We start from the raw sequence: 16902 nt of genomic DNA on the forward strand, positions 1-16902 counted from the left end.
AACTTCAAAAGTCCCTGACAGTCTTAGTCTCAACCCTTTTTAAAGGTCCAAAGTTCTAAATCTCTTCTGAGACTCAAGACAATCTCTTAACTATAACCCCCTGTAAAACAAAAAAGCAAATTATATACTTATGATAATATATAACCACACAGAGTATATATTAACATTCCAAAATGGAGGAATAGGGACACAGTAAGGAAATGCTGGACCAAAGCAAGACTGACACTCAGAAAGGCAAACTTCAAATCTCGTAGCTCCATGTCTGATGTCAGAGAGCTAGATGGCTCATCCTTCCAGCTCTGCTGCCTGCAGCACGCTTCTTGCTCTTGAGCTGGTTCCTTCCCTGCCTACAGCTGTCCTTAACAGATTCTCATGGCTCTGATGTCTCTAGTATCTTGGGGCTCCAGTACATCCAGGCTCCACTTTCATACTTCCACATGGTGGCCTCTTGGGGTCTCCATGCAGGGATTCTCTGACACATGCCTGGCATCAGCAGCTCTCTGTAACCACAGAGGAAGATTTCATGATCACTTTACTGGTGTGTCTTTCATGACATGGATGACACTGCCAAGTACTTGGGGAGAACCTTGGCCCTCTAGAATCCTATTTGCAGGGCCTTTGATTTGTTATTGCTTCTTAGGAGCAGAAAATTCCTTAGATGTTTTTCTTTCACAAGTTGGAAGCTTATCTGAGTGGAGTCCTGCCCTGAGGACACCCTTCCTTTTATTCCAGTATGATTCAGGCTTTTTTTTTTTTTTTTTTTTTTTAATTCAGGCTTCTTAATCTTATCTCTTCCAGCATAAGCTTTGGCTCTGATATTACATTTCCTGGTGCATTTTCTCTTCAAACTGTGAATTTTGTATTTCTTTCTGCCCTGTGTGTTCTTTTTCATTGTAGACCCATGTAAACGTGATTACTAATAAGCATGAGACAGAGTTGATAATAGGCTGCCTTGAAATCTCCTCTACTAAAGAAATTAGTCACTTTTCAGTTTAGCCTCAGCCAAGTTCTTAGGATGAGAGCAGAAAGAAGCCACATTCTTGCCCAAAATATCACAAGAATGGTCTCTAGCCTAGTTGCTAAAATTGTTCCCCTCTAAAGCCTCTTAAGCTGGGCCTCCATAGTCTTTGTTGCACTTAGCACTGTCTTCCAAGCTCCAACTAGGATGGCCCATTAGCTCTGCTTACAACGTTCAACCATTTTTCTAACCCAGTGTTTCAAAGCCAAATCTGTCATTACAAACAGTCTACACCCTGGGTATCAACCTCTGTCTTAGTTATGTTTTTTTTTTCCCGAGACAGGGTTTCTCTGTGTAGCCTTGGCTGTCCTGGACTCGCTTTGTAGACCAAGCTGACCTCGAACTCAACAGCGATCTGCCTGCCTCTGCCTCCCGAGTGCTGGGATTAAAGGCGTGTGCCACCACGCCTAGCCTTAGTTACTTTTCTGTTGCTGTGATAAAACAACATGACCAAGGCATCTTATAAGAGGAATTTGGGTCATATGGTCCCAGAGAGATGAGAGTACATCACCATCAAGGTGGGGAGCATGGCAGCAAGCAGGCAGGCACGGCAATGGAGCCTCAGCTGAGAGTTCACATCTCAACCCATAAACAGGAAGTAAAGAGCACACTGGGAATGCCAAAACTCTTTTGAAAGCTTAAAGTCTGCTTCCAGTGACACACCTCCTCCAACAAGGCCATCCCTCCCAGTCCTTCCCAAATAGTCCCACTAACTGGGGACTAGGTGTTCAAACATATGAGCCTCTGAGCCGTTCTCACTCAGACCACCATGGATTCTTTGGATAAAGCTGTGATTAGACTTTAGATGGCTCACTGAACCTCAGCAATATAGTACACTTATAAACTGAGGCTTGCCTGAATATAAGTCCAGGCTTGGTACAACAAGGGCTAAGAAATTGGTAAATAGAGGTTTGAGGTTTCCCATGATGCTCTGCCTGAGGGTTCTGTACACAGAAGGCAGTGTCACAATGTTACTGCTAAAGCTTCCATTGTCTTACGGCCTCAGTAGATGAAAACCACTCAACATGTCTAATACGTTGTAAATGTTCCACTTAGATGTCATAGCTGGACATCTGAGATGTAAATATGCTTAGGTCCTTTAGCGTAGGGCATGAATTCAAGGGGAAGAACAATGTGGCTAGCCCAGCATGTCAACACTGTGCTCTTTTGCATTTCAGTCTAATGCTGATGTCCCTGTACAATGTGAGCATCAACTCAAAAGGCTTGAAATACATCAGCGAGAGTCCTGGATTTATCCCTTTGCTGTGGTGGCTTTTGAGTGGTAAGGAGTACTCTGTCGTGTTCTTGTCCGGTCATGCGTTCTACCTCCATAGATGGAGGGGGTGTTGGTGTATTAGCATTCAGGAGCCATTATCTTATGATGTTTACTGTTTAAAAACAACTTCCCAGAGCAGCCTGGTGAGGCACAGTTTCCCTTGTGTTGGAGTGGCTTCTGGAGATAGAAGAGGAACAATCTCATGGTGGCAAACTCAAATATGGGGACCCTCAGACAGTGGCTTCAAAAGCCTGTCCTCTTCCTCCCCAAATGACTTCTCACTTTAGAAAATCAACTGGTATGTTAGTAGTTTATAGTTACATTTCTCAAATATTGTTTTTAGTTTAGTTGTGACCTTTGACACAAAGAATATTTTATGAAACAGCACCAGCATGCTTCTTCTCTGAAAACAGTAGTAGATTTGTGGTGGATATTGAAGTAGAAATCCAGAAGTCTGGACGTAACTTCAGAATCATAAATAAAATAAAACTTACCTTACTGCTTCCTTTCTCATTTATGTTTACCATTAATTTAGCCTAAAGTCTTGTCTCAATTTTACCATAACTGTAAAGCCTAAAAAGTATATGTGTCATTCAAATATTCAAGTGACAAAAAATGGAATTTTCATTTAATCATAATTCAAATTAATCTGTTTTTGAACTTTAGTTATTCTTGATGTGAATACTTTCTTTTCTAACAGTTTTATTGAGATCCAATAACTGCATATATCTTAAATGAGAAGTTGATTATTTGCTTAAAATATCTGCCTATAAAGTCATTACCTTAGTCAAGGTTGGCCTTCCAGCCCAGATAGAAAGGTGTCCTGGGACTCAAAAGCCCAGGAACCACACAGCTCTGAGAGGAAGCCCCCTCAGCAGAGGTGTTGTGGATCTCAGGGGAGGGTTTCCCTAGCTGAGCTGAGGAGCTCAGGAGCTTCAGCCCTGCTCCACTTCTTCATTGCTTCTTGGCTTCTTTTGATGAGAGTCACACCAGGCAGAAAAATCTCATAAAAAATTTATTGGGAGGGTCCATGGTGTGGAGGGACAGATTCAGGGTTGGCTGCCCCTGCTCCTGGGAGAGGACTACAGAGAACTGAACAGATACAGGCTTTATACTTGATTTCTTAGGGGTGTAGCTTTTTAGTGTAGAGGTGTCCAGAGTGAGGATTGGTGAGAGTTCAAGTCCTGAGCTCAGAGAGCTTGAGGATTGGTGTTTTTTTTTTTTTTTTTTTTTTTTTCCTTTTTTCTTTTTTCTTATCCTCTTTCCCCCTGTGTCAGGCCAAGTGGCTTTGGCTGAGGTGTCATCACTACTGAACTGCGTGGGAAGGCTGGAAAGGAGATGCAGCTACCGTGGATAGCCCCTGGGGTGGTACTTTATAGTGGCCACAGGCTGGGGCAAGAAAGAGGTGCTGCTGCTGCTTTGACAGCTCCTATGGCACACTGCTCAGGGACTGCAAAGTACTGTACAGTACTGGCAGTTTGGTGCAGTTCAGTTTGCGGAGTTCAGAAGCAAAGCAATTGAGAAGCGGAGAGAGGCCAGTTTGAATCAGTCAACTTGGAGAGGAGTTTTGAGCCAGAACAGCTAAACTGAACCAGCCAGCCAGAGTTTAGAAAGAGCTAGAAAGGGTGAGCTTATTAAGCAATAAGCCTCCAAGATGACAATTGCATTTGGTGAATAGAAGATACTATTACAAACCTACCAGAATGTGAAACTGTAGGGCTTCTGCTTAAGGGCTGGTTGAGTGGGCTTTAGATCCACGTGCCCCAGGACTGGATACTCAACTCAACAGCTTTGTTTCTCTTGAAACTGCATCACAGAATCAGGTGATTCTGGGCTGTGTTTGTGTGCAGGTCCTCAGAACTAGCCTGTAGGACTAGGAGATGGCTAGGGAGAAGATAATTGAAGAGGAAGTCCCAGCTGAGCAGCAGCTGCAGCTGCTCTACATGAACCACATATTTAACTAAAAAAAATTTTTTTTTTCTGAGACAGGGTTTCTCTGTGTAACAGCTTGTCTGTCATGGAACTCGCTCTGTAGACTAGGCTAGCCTCAAATTCACAGAGATCCGCCTCCTCTGCCTTCCAAGTGCTGAGATTAAAGGTGTGTACCACCACTGCCCAGCCATGAACCACATATATACTGTGGTTTATTGTTGTCAGTCTCCTGGAAGGCAAGGCACTGCTTCTCAGATGAAGAGGCCAAGTGGCTTGCTGGACATTAGCAGCTGTGTGGCAGTGGAGCTGGGTTTGAACCCTGATTGCTTGCTGCATGGCCCTGTCCACCACCCAAGCTGCTCTGTAGGCACTTGTCAGGGCCATAAACCTCCTCTGTTCAGGAGATGCCCTATACTAGCCACCATTAGAACTGGCTTTGCTTGGGTTTGAAGAGAATTTTGCTCTCAAACAGGATGGCTGGCTCCATTTAATCCAGTGGGCACCAGTGCCCCTCTAGTAGCCTTTGTGAGGAGTTTTCTTGCTCATGAAAGAAGAATCTAAGCTAAGTGTTATCTGAGGCCCTAGCTGTGCTATTCCAGAAGTGTTAGTGAATTGAGTGAGAATCTCAGTGCTTCAGATGAATTTATGTTGCTCTGTTGGGTGTGCTCTGATATGGGCAGACTTCCTGCCTTGACTTGGGGTCACAGGCACAATGAGGTGGTTTCTAAGGTATCCATTTTTTTTTTTAAGGTAAGTGTTTCTCTGTGTAATAGTCCTGACTGTCCTGGAACTCACTTTTTAGACCAGGTTGGCCTAGGACTCACAGAGATCTGTCTATTTCTGCCTCCTGAGTGCTGGGATTAAAGGTGTGTGTCACCACACCTGGTACTCAAAACAAAAAAAACAAAAAACAAAACAAAACAACAACAACAAAAAACCTTTAAACACACATTAAATTCTAAATAATTTACAGTTAAAGCAACATAAAGCATACATAACCCAGTGGCTAAGCATTATGATCCAGCAATGTTTTGTTTGACTTCAGAAGGAATGAGTCTGAAGTTATGTGAAATAAGCTTGCAGTACATCTCAGGGTTTGGGCTGTTCTTGTATGTTCAAAAAACCAGGACTTGTCTTCAAGGGCAAGAAATCCTGGGACTCCATACAGCTTCCAAAGCAAAATAGTACATTAAGATACCTTAGAAGGCAGGCGGATTGATGTGAGTTTGAGGCCAGCCTGGCCTACAAAATGAGTCCAGGACAGCCAGGGCTACACACAGAAACTCTTGTCTCAAATCGCAAATAAACAAACAAACAATCAAACAAAAATAAAGGTTTCTTTTGTTGTTGCTGCTGCTGCTGGTACTGTAAATTGGGGCTGCAGGCATGCCCAGCAAGTCTGCCCCCAAGCTGTTTCCCCAGCCCTGCTCTGAAGTTTAGAAAGCTGAGAATACACTTTCTCATGAAGTAAGGCAGCAACAGGAGCACACTGGCTGGCAGAAAACTGTGCTTGGTGACTGTGCTGTTGCTCTCAGGACCTGACCTTGTGACCTCAGGCCAGGAAAGAATCTGAAGACTGTCTGCCTATACCCTTGTGCATTAGGTAGATCGAGGTTGTGAAACTACTCAATTTTGCTCAGAATCTCTGATAATTTTTGAAAGGTCTAAGCAAAGAGCTTGCTAACTCTCAGAAATCAGTTCCTGCTTTGTCATATAATCTGTTATGGTCTCACTGTCTTTAAAAAACGCAGCTTTAGACTCCCCACATGGAGCTATGACTTGAAGCTTTCTTATTGGCAAACTGGTCTAGTCTGTTAGAGCTCCACTCCTCTGATCTGTACAGTGGGACTCCACCCCAGGGTTGTACACCTGACGCAGTAGGTGTGGGCTCTCCTTTTATTTCTCATCTAAGTACCTTGTGCTGCAAGGGAAACTTGTCTCCTTTTTCTTCGCGTGACCTAAGCAAGGTGCTCCTGAGTTTTCAGAGCCTCTGATTTAGAGAACAGGGCCAGCTGTTGCTGTGCTTATCTCTGGGAAGCTCATCTCACTCCCTCTAGCCTCCGCTGGATTTCAGTTCCTTTCATTTGTTCATCCACGTGGCTGTCTTTCCCAGGCTGGGTCCAAATTCTTCACATGCCTCTTAAGCCACAGAACTGGCACAGAACTCTAGCAAATAGCTGATGAGGACAGTGTGTATTGGGGTGGTGACTACATGTTATGTAACCGCTAATGCAGACTAGTCTTAGAATCCCACTTGCGGCTGTGGTGCTGTATTCCCTGGATACAGTGCCGAATGGGCACATGGCATTCACACCCCGTCTTACATCTACTTGGCTTCTCTGAGTGATCTGAAGCATGGCAAGCTTTACAGACTTGTGTCTTCACCTCAGACCTTCCTCCAGAGCTCCAGACTCAGAGCGAGCTCCGTTAGGTGAATCCACATGCACACTGAATGGACAGTCCCATCCAATGTTTACTCCAAACTCCCAGTCTTTGCCACACCAGCCCTACCTACAGTCTTCTTCCCAGGCTCAGTGAATCACAACTTCCTCCAACTTATCAGGCTGTTTAAAACCTCCCAACAGCTCTTAATTTCTTTTTTTCTTTCTTTCTTTTTTGTTGTTGCTTTTATTTTATTTTATTTATTTATTTTTATTAATTTATTCTTGTTACATCTCAATGGTTATCCCATCCCTTGTATCCTCCCATTCCTCCCTCCCTTCCATTTTCCCGTTACTCCCCTCCCCTATGACTGTGACTGAGGGGGACCTCCTCCCCCTGTATATGCTCATAGGGTATCAAGTCCTCCTGGTTGATTTCTTCTTACGTGTCACACCAAGACATATTCTGTTTGGAGTCCTGATGACTGTGCTTTCAAAACATACCTGGGATTAGGGTAGCAGCTGCCACTTCTCCCTGTTCTGAGCTAACATCATCTCGTGTGGAGAATCCCTGTAGATCCTCTTATGGTCCATCTTCCAGGCCATGAGTTGGGAGCCAGAAACCAAGAGCCGAGAGAAAGAAAAGTGTTAAAAGTGCTCCTTTGACCTGAAGGGTGAATTGTACCTAAAGAATAGTGCTCAAATCGGACAGATATTAATGGAGAACTACTTTTTTGTAGCCTAGTTTGGCTTCCAACTTGTGATATTCTCACCTCAGCTTACTGCATGCTGGGATTAGTGTAAGTGTCAGTATAACCAAACTTCTTACTCAAACTTGACTTTCAGATTTTGTGGCTCAGGTCTTGGAGGACAGCAGATAAAGCCCAAGTTTGATTCTAGGTACAAGCCTAATAGAGACCTTCCCAACTCCTGACTCTGGTCTTCAGGAGAACTCTTTGAGCTTTGAGTGCAGTGGAGGAAAGTCTTTTTTAAGAATTAATAGCCAGGCTGATTTCCATACTTCCAATTACCTAGCTGGACCCTGTGGTGTTAGTCTATGCCAGCTTGACTAGGCCACTGTATCCACACATTTGTTAGACATGCTCACAGATAAAGATGTTTTGAGAGGAGATGGACTTTGGAAACAGTAGACTTGAGTAAAGCAGAGGGCCCTGACTAGTGCACTGAGCTTTGCCTAGTCAGACAGAGGCCTCAGTAGGACACAAAGGCTGGCTGCTTGAGCTAGAATATGGCCCTTTCCTGCCGCACCAGAAGTGCTGGTACTCGGTTGTGAGGCTGATGGTTTCTGGACGGGACTGTGTGTTGCTCCTTCTGGTCTCCATTTCCTGACTGTGATTTGATACTTTGCAGTCTTCATTCCTGAGTGAACCATTCTTTAGGGTTAATCGTGTTAACTCCTGCTGTAGATTTGTTAGTCCATCCACTCATCCAATCTCACATCTTTTGCATGGAGAACCATTTAGAAAAAAAGTTTCTGGAGGAACTTTTAACTTCAGCTAAGACCTTAATGAATTCTTACAAATAGCATTCCAGGATTTAAAAAAAATTATTTTTTGAGATTATAATTACATAATTCTCCCCACCTCTTTCCTCCCACTTATCCCTCCTTGCTCTCTTTCAAATTCATGGTCTCTTTCTTTCATTAAATGTTGCTATATACATTTATGTGTGTACATATATTCTTAATGCATAAGTATAAACTGCTCAGTCTGTAATTGTTTTTAGGGATGACTACTAGGTATTAGGTAACCGCTAGTGTGTTCTTCCTGTGGAAGACTATTCTCTCCACTCTCAGCATTCCTTAGTTGCCTGTAGGTTTGTTTTGTTTTGTTACCGTGTTGAAGCCCCTGGGCTTTTCTCTATTCACTTAGGCATGTCCATTATGCCTGCTTTTGTCCTTCTTCAGCTCAGTTTTAGGCAGTCATGTTGCTAAGACTTTATGGGTGTAGCTTCTGGCAATCCTAGGGGACACACCTCACAACAAACTCCCTAGTCCTCTGGCTCTTACAGTCTGCATCATCCTCTTCTGACTTCTGCAGGCACTGCACACACGTGGTGCACATACATGTATATGCAGATACGCATACATATAAATAAAAATAAGTAATTCTTTAAAAAGTAAATCACCACTAAATATATCAACCATTGAAACAGTGGATAAAAGGTAAAAACCTTAAAGAAATAGCTCAGATTGATAGTTGTCCCTTAGAGCAATAATGTGATCTTTTATTAGGAGAAAAAAAATAACTCAACTATGACCGTCTTTCTCTTGTGTTAGTTACCTTTCTTGTTGTCACAGAATGCCTGATGTAAATGACTTAAAGTGAAGGAAGACTTACATAGCTCATACAGAGTTTTTAGTTCCTCCTGACAGGGAGAAAGGGCACAGTAGCTCCCATAATGCCAGACAGCGAGAGGGAAGAGGAAGGGATCAGGGTTCAGACATGTCTGTCAAAGGCATGCCCACAATGATCCACTTTCTTGTCACCCCTCACCTGTCCTACAAAAACCACCATCCGGGAACACATAAGCTTGTGGGGTATCAGATCATAACACCCACCAAATATCTTTAAAGAATATTATAGACAAAACAAAACAACCTCCATCTTGTCAGCCATAGGCCAGTGGGAGCAATGGGCAGTTCTAAGGGACATGCTGTGGGATGTCTGTAGTCTTGGCTAGGAGGTATGAGATACACAGGACAGTAATCAGAGGCAATGACAAATGAGATGCTCAAATGATAACATATAGTCTCAAGAAAAATGTAGAAAGTGTCAGAAATGACTCCAGTGATGAGGGAGATCTCTGCACTTCATGGGCAGTGACTTGTGACAGATCAGTATTACAAAAAACTCAGCAGTAAATTATTTGCCTGTTGCATATACAGAACACTGTGTCCAGCTAAAGAATGTCTGTGTGTTCCCTACACACATGATTACCCTCCAGAATTGGCCAGTTTATACGCTGCACATCAGGAAAGTTCTACAGATGTTAGACAGCCAGAATCGCCTCAGGCAGACTCAAAGTAAGAGAGGCAATCATAATAGAAGCCAGATGGTTTAGAATTAAATGATGAGAATATTACATCAAAATGAATGAGGTGATTTAAATTCTCATATTCTGTCTGTCTCTGTCTCTCTGTCTCTGTCTCTGTCTCTGTCTCTCTCTCTCCCTGTATACATACAGTGGTGAATGCATACAACAACCCTCAGAGAACAACCCTCAGGAATCAGTTTTTTCCTTCCACTGTGGGATCTGGGAATGGAACTCAGGTTTTCAAGTCTATGCCTGCTAGTACCTTTACCCTGCTAGTCCAGTGAGATGCATTTAAATCAGTACTTAGTAGAAGGTTTAAGTGTTTATATCAGAAATGAAGAAAGTAGAAAATTAGTGAACTAAACTAATACCATAAGAACTTAAGAAATTGGGGGCAGTGTAATATGGTTCATTGGTCAAAGGTGCTTGCCACCAAGCTTGAGGAACCATGTGATGGAAGAAAATAAACACTTGCAAGTTGTTCTCTGATCTCCACAAGCATGTTATGGCATGAGCCCTTCCAATGAATAAATGAATGTCATAAGAATTTTGATAACGAACTTAAGAAATTGAAATAAGTCAAAAGAAGCACAAAGGGAAAAGTAAAAGCAAAAGAAAGTGGATGGGCAGGCAGGTGGAAGACACCCAGAGGCCCGCCTCCCACATGGCCTACACACACCAGCAGCCACTGCAGTGTCCACGTGTGTAGTGGAGAGATGGGAGAGCCGGAGAAGCGGAAGTTTCTTTTGGTGCTCTACTCCATTTCTCTCCTTTATTCAGTCAGAGAATAAGACACCAGGAGAAGTTTGAACAATATGAGGAGAGATAGTACTGGAGATGCGAGACTGGAGAGGAATAACCTCGTGAGAGTAGCCTGCCTTGCCACCTGAGGCCACGGAGAAATCATGGCCCATGCTGCCACTGAAGGCCTTGTATGGGTTTGTGGCCATGAAGTAGCAGGAGCCTGTGTCCATGGCCATGGCTCTTATTATCACCAAAGGCCAGGCATATATGCCTGGTTTGGGCTACCACCTGTGACCGTGTTGATGTCAAAGGGCTATGCAGAGCTGCCCCTCCCCCCACTCAGCCACCTAAGATGAGTGGGAGAGCTATCCTTGCCCCGTGCCTGCTGCAGCACTCAGGAGAGCAGGCACTACACCTTGCCTGTGCAGCACAGTAGAGTTGGCCCCAGTGGTGTGGGTGCAGGTGAGCTGGCCCTGAGAATGTGAGAGCAGGAGACCTGGCCTTACCCTTTGCCAGCTGTAGCATTGGGTGAGTTAGCTGGGGCAGTGCTGGAGAGCTCTCCCTGGTAGGATTGGTGTGCGAAAGGCGGTGGGCTGACCAACTCAGCTACCATCCGGACCCAGATCCAGGGCTTTGAGTTGGCCCACCCCAACATCTACCCTAATTATGATCTGCCAGAACACATGAAGGGGCAGATCCTATGGATCCAGAGCTGCAGGATCTCCGTGACAGAGGGCAACAGCAGAATACTCGAGAGGAGTGTTGGTGAGAATCCAGTATGGTGTAGCGAAGGCCAGAGTCCTCAAACCAAACTAGAGACTCATTGAATGAACATTTGCAAGTAAAAAAATGTGGACAGAAGGATGTAGTGAGTGGCACACTGGGACACACTACAGCTTCCATGACAAGATTTTATTTTTATTTTCTTTTTAAGGGAGGTTACAAGGGGCAGATGTGAAGGGATGAGGAGATGAGTGGGGTTGGGGTACATGATGTGAAATTCACAAAGAATAAATAAAAAATTTTTTTAAAATAAGTGTTTTTTTCCAGGAAGTCTCAACAGCAGATCTGAAAGGAGTAGAAAGAATTGTCACATTTAAAGCTATTCATTAGAGTGTCTAGTCTAAAGAGCAGAGAACTGGTCGAAACGAGACATGGGACATTATAATACATAGTCACAAAGGAAAAAGGAAAGGAATCAGGTAGAAAAAAATGCTTCCTGGGCTGGAGAGACAACTCAGAGGTTAAGAGCCCTGACTGCTCTTTCAGAGGACCTACCTTAATTCCCAGCATTCATATGGTGGGTAATAACTATCTAAACTCCAGTTCCAGGGACTCGAATGCCCTGTGAGGATTAATACTATCAACTTGACAGGTTCTAGAATGATCTAGGAGACAAAACTGTGGGCATGACTCGGAGGGAATTTCTAGACTGAGACTCTGAGGGAATTTAGGCTAAATGTGGGCAGCATCATTCATGTGGGAGAGAGATGGAGTAGAACACCATATTCACCTCTCTTGTCTCCTAAGCTTGGGAGTGATGCATCTCTTAGCCCCATCTTCCCTGTGGTGAACTCTGTCCCCACAGAGAGCCCTTCCTCCCACATACTGCTCATCACAGGAAGAAAACTTAAGGATTTAGAGTCCAATAGCAATCTTTCTTTTCCTTTTTTAAAGGGGCGCGTCTGTATGATGTGCGTGTGTGTGGTGTGGAGGTGAGGTAGGGAGTGCCACAGTGTGTGTGGAGGTAGAGGACACCGCAGGAATTGATTCTCCTCTTCTCCTTTCTCTGGGTTACAAGGTTACTCAGGTCTCCTGGCTTGCCAGCTGAGCCATCATCGAATTGTCTCCTGCCCTATCTTAATAATCTCAATAATGTGAGGCTGCCTGGAGTCCTGTTAACTGCAGAAATGGTTTGTAGAGCAAGGAGCTAAGTAACAGCTTGGCCTCTGAGAGTTCCAAGGCTGCTAGCAACTGGACTGCCACCCTCATCTGGAACATCTTCTTAGTCCTGAGGAAATCAGACCCAGCCTGAGGAAATCAGACCAATCAATCTCATGGTTGTTCTTAAAAGAAAGCATGTGGAGTTTGAGGCGGACGATCTCAGTCAGCCTATAACACGACCTTCACTACCCTTCCTTCACGGTCTTCCCTCAAAGTCTGCCTTTCTGTGTTCCCTGCTCCCTACTCAGCTGTGACCTCATGTCAGGGTTCCACCACTGCTATCAAACAAGCAAATTTCTTAGTCTTTGGAGGTTACATCAAGGCCAATATGACTGGAGTTTGGGATATCTCAGGATCTACTTTTGTGCCTCACTTTTTTCCTGAGGCCTCTTCTCATATACATGTCCCAGGCTTCATGATGATATGGCAGTACCACTCACAGCTTCTTGTGGGGAGCCTTCTGCTCCTGTGGAGCACTTCAGTACCTAGGTGCCACAGCTCCGCTATGCATGTCACCAGCCATCAGCCACAGGAATGTGGACAAGAGCACGCAAAGCATGTTTTGGGTGCAAGAGGCCTGTGGCTTGTGAGACTTTGTGGTCTCTTTAGGTCACCATCTGTATCTGGGCAGCCTCTGGAGGAGCCATGATCTGCACCAAAGCTAATGCTGTGAGTAATTTAGCACACCTGGCTAATCAGTATATGTGAAGGGTTGAGCATAATATGCTACATTAGCATGCCACAGCAGACATCAAAAGTATGTCTTAGCTTTAGTGGAATTAGGGCCTCTTTATTTGTTTTTAGCTTTTTTGGCATATACCCTAATTTATATTGGCATCTTTAGTTTCCAAATGTTAGGAAGTTTTCCTGCTAGCTCTCTGTTACTGATTTCTGATATGAGGCTGCTGTGGCCGAGAACATTCTCTGCATGATTATAGTCCTTCTAATTTGTCAAGACTTGTTTTATAGTTCAAAGTAGGGTCCATTCTTTAACTGTCACTAGTACACTCAAAGGAGAGGTATGCTCTGCTCATGTTGGGCTGGTGTTGTAAATTTTAATGCTTTCTTTTTAGTTAATGAAATGTTTTTGGTTTTGTTTTTTAAATGTCTTGGCTGGTTTTCTCTCCACTTGCTCTACTATGATTGAGAGAGGAGTGTTGAAGTCATTTGACCATTATTTCTGTCCCACTTTGCCCTGTTCCTCTGAAACTGCTGCTGAAACCCCCTTCTCCCTATTGTGTCTTTTGATGAGCTGACCTGTTGCCATTTCCGAATGCCCCTCCTTGTCCCTAATGGCAATGCTTGCTCTGAAGGCTGCTTTGATACTCTTGCTGGATGTCATACCTGCTTCCCATCTTTGTACTTCCAGAATATCATGTGCCTTAGTTACTTTTCTATTATCATGACAAAATCCCATGACCATGGCATCTTATAAAAGAAGCATTTAATTTAGGGGCTCACAGTTCCATAGTCTTAGGGTCCATGGTCATCATGACAGGAAGCATGGAAACAGGCTAGGCACGGCACTGGAACAGTGCCTAAGAGCTTACATCCTGATCTGCAAGTTGGATGTAGAGAGAAAGAGTGAAGGCAAGAGCAAGAATGAGAGCAAGAGAGAAAGAGAAAGAGATCTGGGGGTGTTGTGGGCTTTTGTAATCTCAAAGCTGTGGCACACCTACTTTAAGAAGGCCGTACCTTCTAATTCTTTCCAAGCAGTTCCACCAACTGATGACTAAGTATGCAGATACATGAGCCTATGGGAGCCGTTCTCATTCAGCTCACCACACTGTGTTTAAAGTGTTCCTCATTTTGTAGTTGGGACTTGAATATCTATTTATTTGATACTGAGTACCACTCATTGCACATCTCAAATCTTTATAGCACTTAAAGATTTGAATCAGTGTCTCATTAAGTTGTCTAGGCTGGCCTTGAACTTGTGATCATCCTGTCTCAACCTTCTAAGTATCTGGGATATAGGCTTGTGTTAGTAGGCTTGGCTTAATTTCTGCCTGTCCTGTTTTTTGTTGCTTGCTCCATTAAATTCCTGTTTTCCTCTGGATTAATTTAGTAATGGTCAGTAGTAGTAATTCTTTGTCTCTCTTTTATTGGCTTATTAGCTTTAGTTTTTCCCTGTTGGTGGTTTAGGAAACAAAATCTGTCTGTTTGATGTACTCTGGCCAGGCTCTGATGCTCTTACAGCACATGAATAGCAAGGAGCGCACAGGTGTGGACGTCTGTCCTGCTGCTGCTCTTCTCGCCCTGTCCTGGTTCCTTTCCCTGTGTTCCTGTGGTACAGTACTCTGACAAAAGCAACCTACGGGGAAAAGTTCATCCTGTCTATGGTTGAAGGAGTCCAGTGTGGCAGGAAGTCACAGCAGTAGGAGCTTGAAGCAGTCCTTGCGTCCACTGTGAAGAAGCAGGCAGCCACAGTCCAGGGCAAGGAACACAGCAGCCAGAAGCATCCCAAAGGCCTCCGCCCACAGAATCCCTCCTGGTGCCTCACATCCTCTTCCCAGCACGAGCCATCAAACTGTGTGAAGTGCCAAGAGAACCTTCTCCTTTTTCCTATTAGGAAGCCAACTCAGAGTACAGGAACGCCGCCTTCTCTGCCCTGCCCATCCAGGAGGCACTGTTTTTTTGGTCCTCTTCCCTCTGCCTGAGCTTGTGTGTTTTTCTGTGCCAGGCTGAATTCATTAGTGAAATCTAATGCGAAGTGTAAAAATTACATGCTGCCTCCACTTTAGTAGGCAGCACACCATTCTGAAAGCTCTGTGCCTGTGCCTTTTCTGCCCACTTTAATGTGTCTTGCATGTATTGGAGTGGGACTCAGGCTCTGCACTGCTTCAGAGGAAAGCCACCTGCCACAACAGTGTGTGTGGAAGAGCAGCTTGTCTCTTTGCCTACTTGGCTAAGCAGCACCTCTTCCGCTGCCTTCCGTGTGAGCTGCTAACTGCAGTATCACTTGAAAAGTGCAGATTTTGTGAGAGGCAAGTGAGGACTCTGTTGCTAGAGTGTGATACAGAGAAGACGGCATTGCTTGTGGAGCAAGTCAGGAGGCTGCATTCCATCATAAGATCGTTTCGATTTATTCTAAAGTGTGAGGATTTGGGAAAGAAAACATTAAAAATATAAAGTAGTTGGTGGTGCAGTTTTACCAGTGTGTCTCCTAAGTGTCTGAATGATTTGCTTTGTTATCTTCCCAGGCCTTCACTCCCAATTCTTGAAGCCGCTCACTAGGAAGCCTTTCCACATGCTCTTAGTCCCTATTTCTTGGAGGAATGGCATTCTGATACCTTGAAAGTTGCTGGCTTGTTGAGAGATCTGGCACTCTGAGTCATGGTTCCTTAGTCTCCCACAGAATACAGCGATAGAGAGTCTCCATTGCGTCACCAGCTCTGTGATGAGTCTTGCTGTGAGTGGTCAGCCCACCTATTACTGCAGTAGTCTAAGCGAGCAAAACTGGGCTTTTCCTGCAAGAACTCATATCCAGGTAGGGAAGTTTGACAGTAGACAAACAGACAATGTTTGTGGTGCAGTGACGAGATGAAATAGAGCGGGCTAGGAAGTGACAAGTGAGGCTGCTCCTCTTCGTGTTTGAACAAGCCATGCAGAGAGCTATGAATGGAGCAGTAGGATAGGTGGGCAGTGAGAGTAGCTGAGTAACTGTGATCATTTTATGAGTGACAGTAGGCCAGTGAGACTACAGGGGCCAGTGTCAGGAGAGGTGACCAGAGGGACTGATGGGGCCAGATCACCTGTGAAGATTCAAGAAATATTTGAACAGAGGCGGCCTTGGCCAGAGCTGGTTTTAGCTCCTGTGGGTGAGCTAAGAGGAGTCATGGGGACCTTGTAGGGTGAGAGAACCCATGCAGCCTAGAGCAGGTTGTGGTAGTGGTCCTGAAGAAGGAAGAGAGTTTAGTCAGGATGGTTTTCAGTCTGCATGTCTGGGCTAGGGGTAGTGCTGTTGTGAGGAAAAGGCAAAACCAGGAGTTCAGGTTGGCTCATTTAAGTCCAAGACACCTGCTAGCTGTTCCCAGCTGTCCACAGCTGGATTTAGGAGATGAAAGGCAGGAAGGCACTGGCTACAGAAGGTAGAACTTTGCGAATCACTAATATACAGAAAAGTGTTATAGCCAGGCAGCAGATCACACAGCAGAGGGTGTAGGGAGAGGCTAGAGATGGTGCTTGGGGCCTGCCACATCCTCAGTATGGTTTCTCTTTCATAAGCTCTCAGCTGAGACAAGGTTTTTGTTATGGCTTGAATACAGATTGTTCCCCAAAGCATTTTCTTGCAAATTTCAATTTTCTTTATGGATAAATAAAATTCTACTGTATCCCATACTTTACTTAAATGTTTTGTTGTATTTATTTTTTTACATACATGCATGTACATGTATGGACATGGTGCCTATGTGGAGTGAGAGGACAATTTATGTGAGTTGTTTTTCTCCTTTTAATATGTGGATCAAACTCAAGTCTTCAGGCTTGAGGGATGTGCTTTTACTCACTGAGACAGCTTGCTGGTCTCATGTACCACATTTTCATTATCC

At 44.3% G+C, this 16902-nt stretch overlaps 1 protein-coding gene across 1 annotated transcript in view; it reads left to right on the forward strand.

Annotated features, from left to right (window-relative positions):
• Hsf2bp (heat shock transcription factor 2 binding protein) overlaps window positions 1-16902 on the forward strand; it is an 80647-nt gene that overhangs the window by 41311 nt on the left and 22434 nt on the right. Inside the window, exon 7 of the mRNA XM_051152504.1 lies at window positions 2197-2300. Coding sequence (XP_051008461.1) covers window positions 2197-2300 — 104 coding nt within the window. The remainder of the gene's footprint in view (window positions 1-2196; window positions 2301-16902) is intronic.

This window comes from Acomys russatus, chromosome 11 (assembly GCF_903995435.1).
Source record: "Acomys russatus chromosome 11, mAcoRus1.1, whole genome shotgun sequence".
NCBI classification, from domain to species: domain Eukaryota; kingdom Metazoa; phylum Chordata; class Mammalia; order Rodentia; family Muridae; genus Acomys; species Acomys russatus.